Raw genomic sequence first — 6,000 nt, forward strand, 5'->3', positions numbered from 1 at the left:
GCTGCTGCCAGTAAGTCAAAAGGAGGATAGCAATGGCAAAGGAAGCTTTTAATAAGAAAGGAACATCTTTTGCAGATCTGGAAAAAGAAGTAAGGAAGAGACTTGTGAAGTATTTAGTGGAGTGTGGTATTGTATGGGGTAAAAACATAGATATAACGACGAAGTGAAGAGAAGTGACTAGAAACTTTTGAAATGTGGATATGGAGAAGAATGGAGCGTGTGAAGTGGACAGACAGAATAAGAAATGAAGCTTTGTTGGAAAGAATGGGTGAAGAAAGAATTATGCCGAAATTGATCAGGAAGAGAAAAGGGAATTGGTTGGGTCACTGGCTGAGAAGAAACTGCCTACTGAAACTGGAAGGAATGATGAACAGGAGAAGAGTTCGGGGCAGAAGAAGATATCAGATGATAGATGACGTTAAGATATATGGATCATATGCGAAGACAAAGACGAAGGCAGAAAATAAGGATGATTGGAGAATGCTGGGTTTGCAGTGAAAGACCTGGCATTGGGCTGAAAACTATGAATGAATGAATATCATAGACTTAAAATGCATACAAGTACACTGCCCCTAAAAGAAAAATCTCGAGCCAAACAAAATCTTTTGGTCGAGAAAAAAAAAACCCCAGTCATTTTTCTCGGCTATGTTCCTACCATAATGGACATTGAATTGTGCCTTTCAGGTACCTCCATCTCAGGAATGAAATTCAATACTGTTAGGCTAGTAGAATCCAGAAAGTTCGTACATGGTGATCGTACAATCAGTCAACTAAACCATTTTCTTATGTACCGGTATTATATTAAACAAGTATATGGTCATAACCTCTATCAACATGAAGCTTATTGCAGGCATGTCTTTCAGTATAATGCCTGATTAATTATAGGCCTACTTTCCAGGGGAGAGAGCCTATTTGTACTGTTAAACTATATTTACCTTCTTCTTTGTGTAATTGATGTTTTCGTCTTTACAGGTAAAGAAAGCTGTTTTGAACGCATTGTATCAAGATTTGGGCGCAAGTGCACATATGTAGTAGTAGGAGATGGCCAAGACGAGGAAGCTGCTGCGAAACAGGTGGGACTACTTTTCTTTCCCGCATTCTTTTATATGTATATTTTGTTGGTGACTAGAAGTGTAAAAACCATTCCAATGATCCGCATTAAGATCAAACACTGCGCTATAAATCATCCTGGTAATAATTGTATACAAAGGGAACAGTTTGACCTAAAATTACGGTTTTTTTTTCGGACGTACTTATAAATGCATTCTCTTTATATCTGGAAAGTTATTGAATTTCAGAATTAAATAAATGCCCGACCGCCAACATCCCCTTTGTATGTATGTATGTATTTATTAACACTACACTTGGGTATACACCTGGTGGCAGTGATATATAATATACAATAATACAATAATTACAGCAATAAAAATAAAATTAAATAAACGTAAATTCTAACTATAAATAAATAGATGCAATAAATCTAGGACTATAAATAAAAACTATTCTATAATAACGCCTACAATAAGCAAAAGTAAATCTAACTTATAAGTACTTCTATTTCACCCAACTATTACCAATTTAAGTAATTACATATCACCTTAATTAATTACATACCAACTTAATTACATATCATCTTAATTAATTACATATCACCTTAATTTATTTACATATGAACTAAATTACATATCAACTTAATTAATTACATATCAACTTAATTAATTACATATCAACTTAATTAATTACATGACACAACTTAGATAATTACACTGCACCTACAATTACATTTTCAGTCTAATTTTCTCAATCTTTCCTTAAATGTATTGATTTTAAGAGGACCACCCTGAAAGATTGCCGCAGGTAAGCTGTTCCAGTCTACTATTGTGCGGTTAACAAAGGAAAATTTTGCCATGTCCGTTCATTGTTTTCTACATTTAAACTTCCTAATATGATCAGCCCTGCCTAAGTATGATGGTGTTGCTAATCTAGCATTGATGTCGTTTCATGCTTTGTGTCCTATTTGTACCTTAAACAATGCGGTGAGTCTGGTTTTTCGTCGCCTTGATTTGAGAGATTCCCACCCTAAGTCTTTTACTATCTCTTCACCATGTCCCTTCCCCATTTTGTCATATTTTGCTGCCATGCGTTGGACCTTTTCTATTGAATCGATTGATAGTGATGCACTCCTGTGATTCGCTGGAGCTCTGAATCCACTGAAGGTCATATGCAGGAGGTCTGCCGCAGAGAATAACATGTTCATTGCGGTGGCTCTGTCTATGATATGAAATAACCACTTTTGACTTATGTCCTAATTCATCTTTTAAACAAATCAATTAGTTTTTTAAACAGGAATCTTTCTACATTTTGATTACACAACTTTTAACACTATATCACTTTGAAAAACGTATTATGTGTCTTTCACGTGTTAAATTTTATATTACCTTGTTAACATGTTTCGGCCTGCTATTGGCCATTTTCAGGACAAAGAGGCAGATCATTTCAAACACGTTACAAAGAACACATCACAGCTATAACAAAATTACAAAACACTTCCACATATGCAGAATACATCACAAATGCTAACCACACGTACAGAGACATCAACACAGACATAGAAATTCTTTACAGCCAACCAAAAAGCCAGAAACTAAACATACTAGGACAATATGAAATATACAGACACACAAAAACACATCCAAATGAAATTCTCAACACACAACTCAATTTCAGAACACACACACTCTTTGACTCTTCATTATACTACACAAACACATCCCCACAGGAAACAAAACAAGAGGCACCAAGACCAGCAACAACCAGTTCTGAAGATGGCCAATAGCAGGCTGAAACATGTTAACAAGGTAATATAAAATTTAACACGTGAAAGACACATATTACGTTTTCCGAAGGAATCTTTCTTCGAATTATTTGGAGAGGCGAGGACACTCTTAATTTTATTGGAGCGAGTTATGTGATAGTTAAAGAAACAAGGAAGTGCAAACTAAGACGTGTGAAGTGTAACAAGTGAACTAGAGGAGAGATCTGACTTAGTCTGAGGCATGAGATGCGGTCAAAAATGTGAGTATTAGATCAATTAGTTAACTGAAGTGGAACTGTGAATAATATAGAGGAACAAGTAATGAAGTGTTAATAGAAGATGAATAGAGTAAATTAGAGAGAAGAAAAGCAATATGGTAGTGAGACTAATAAGAGTTGGAGATAATATGTAAAGAATAGGTAGGGTTTGATGTAATTGAGAGGGAAAATATGGGAAGTGAGGAGGTAGAAAGTGGGTGCAAGTAGTGAGAGTGAACCGTAAAAGTTATCCAATAAAGTAAAAATGTGATAAGTGAATCGAATCAAGAAATAGCAAGGAGGTATCACAAACATTAGAACATCGCAATAATAATTGAGACAATTAATATAATAAGATAAAGTAGATGAGATAGTAGAAATATTAGTGAATACTAGTCAGAGATAAAAAGGTTTTAACGATAAACATAAAAGTAGGGATAACAGTAATGGAAGATGACAATGATAATAGTAGAGATGGAGGAGTAGATGTAGACGAGAATGTTTCTATATAAGAGTAAGGTGGACAGTATTGCATAGCATTCTGGAATTATATTGAGGGAAGATAAAGAAGGTTAAGAGTTGAAAATACTGTACATCAGAAAGATGGAGGAAGAAATAGACAGAAATAGGGTTTAACTTTAGGTAATTGGAAGATTTGGGAAGACATAGATGATAAGAGAAATATAATAGTAATATGCATTACAAGAGCGGTATGTTGACGTTTTCATGTTCGAGGAAAAGATTGAAAAAGCGAAACGTAGTTGAGCTTTTTTAATTTCCGAGAACATGAAAACAAACATACCGCTCGTGTATCATACATTATTTTGTGCGAAGATCGTTTATTACATACCTGAAAGAGGAATTTCTAATTAGTTGCAATGAAATCTCCATCTTGGTTTCTGTTTAATGACGGCAACTTTGGAATACCAACATTGTTGCTATAAAATGTTTTCTGTGTTTACTATACTCCAGCAGGCTGTGATATACGTGTCTTTTTTTTCCCCCAGTCTATAAATGCGAACTTAAAACAAACGGTAAGGTTATGTAATGAATTATTTTTCATTTTAATATTTTAACAATATTATTTATATAACATATTGCAGTAATAACATCGGCATCTGGAATTTTGTTGATTTTTTCACGGCTTCCTTAATGTTACTTGCATCAGGAATGCAATAACTTTTGTGGAGTAGTGCCCATAGACTTTACTTAATTTTTGCAAATATTTAAAAACAATAATTAACAGTGAAATTTAGGTGAAATTGCAGTTGTAAGTTTCCAATTTATAATTATTACTATGTTAAACGTCTCTAAAAATAATATGTTAAAAGCCTAAAGCAGTAAAATGAATGTGGCACTTAAGCGGTAAGAAGAGAGAAATTGTTGTGTGTGTTACGTTGGGAATACTGAATGTGGTATTTCACACTTACCGCGTATTGGTTCTGTGCGGAAAACAAGCAAATACGCACGATCTCGCACAAAGGATATTGATGGAATGTAAGCAAGGTAGTGGTGGACCGTATGCAGAAATGTGAGGGAAACCACTATAATCTTTTCGCTGTAAGAAAAATCCTAATATAAACAATAGCACGTGACTGAAGTGAGGCTTCATTGGCCACTGTTTGGCGCCATAGATTCTCAGTACGTGTTCCCGCCTACTATTGTACATTCTGTTTCATGTTAAACATTTCCCGCTACTCGTCAAGTAGGCCTAACCTCACTACTATGCATTCGTTTGCTTAGAAAACATTTAATTTATAATTACTTGGGCAATTAAAACTCACTTAACTTATTATATACATTTAAGACTATTTGTTTTTCTTCGCTTTTGAGAGGGTTTCCACTCCTATGTTTAATAAACACACACACTGAGGATGCAAAAGCTATACGAGCTCAAGTGACGCCAGCTTGTTACAAGAACAGACTACCTCGGTTTTACTGTTTGTATTCATCCGCGTTCATAGTACATAACAAAATATAAAAGTAGCTTTTCTTTGACATGGTGTTTTACATATAAGTGAAGTTATATGTTTCATCGTATTTAACAACTAGACTTCAATTTTTTATTTTCAAATAATACAAGATTATGGTTTCCAAATACGAACTATATTTTCCTGCGTCATGTGAGTGTTTCGGCTGGGAGCCAATCACGGGTGTGACATCAACGTGCTTATGTTTACATTAGGATTTTTCTTACAGCGAAAACAGTATACCTGAAAGTCGTATGATGACAAAAAATGTGAATATGAATATGAATTTTATTTGAGGGGGGAAGTCCCTAGCTATGTAAGTTGAGGTGGCAGAAAGTGCCTTGCCCTCCTCCCCCCGAAGTCGGCGCCTATGTTGTGAATATTATTAAGAATGGTATCTGTGGTTTTGCTCGTTGAATAATCTAACATTATAAGTCTTCTTTTCCAGCTTAACTTCCCATTCTGGAGGATATCGAGTCACAGCGACACCGCAGCCCTGTACAACGCACTGGAGATGGGCTTCTTATGATGTGGAGTGCGAGTTCAAATGGCTTGTGAAGGATAGTGGGGGGAAACAAACTGTGATTTCAGTGGTGTGCGCGTGTGTGTATGTGTGCAATTGAAAGCAGCCTGCTGACTAGTGAACGCTGTTCCATAGTATGAGTGTAAAATGTTTAAATAAGTTATGGGCTAGAACGTGGATGCTTGCTTGTCATGATGGATAATAGAGGCAGTGTTCGAAGCTTCGCACTTCAGATAACAAGTTGTGAGAGAAGATGGAAGATGTCTCTTCAGTTGATATGCGGTCTGCTGGCTATGCTGAATACGTAAACAAAGCTTTCTTATCCTTTTATTTCAGTCACTGCTGTTTCATTCATTAAGAGAGAATAAGAAGAAAATGGAAGGCACAATTTTAAATAAATTATATACAGTATTTCATGTCAGTTTAAACATAAAT

At 35.3% G+C, this 6,000-nt stretch overlaps 1 protein-coding gene across 1 annotated transcript in view; it reads left to right on the forward strand.

The window, feature by feature from the left end:
- eya (eya transcriptional coactivator and phosphatase 2) overlaps positions 1–5,705 on the forward strand; it is a 630,584-nt gene extending 624,879 nt beyond the window's left edge. Inside the window, exons 15-16 of the mRNA XM_069822274.1 lie at positions 973–1,073; positions 5,491–5,705. Of these exons, the coding sequence (XP_069678375.1) occupies positions 973–1,073; positions 5,491–5,571 (182 nt within the window). The 3' untranslated portion in view covers positions 5,572–5,705. The remainder of the gene's footprint in view (positions 1–972; positions 1,074–5,490) is intronic.
- Positions 5,706–6,000: the final 295 nt, after the last annotated feature.

The sequence above is a fragment of the Periplaneta americana genome, chromosome 3, assembly GCF_040183065.1.
Source record: "Periplaneta americana isolate PAMFEO1 chromosome 3, P.americana_PAMFEO1_priV1, whole genome shotgun sequence".
Lineage (NCBI taxonomy): Eukaryota > Metazoa > Arthropoda > Insecta > Blattodea > Blattidae > Periplaneta > Periplaneta americana.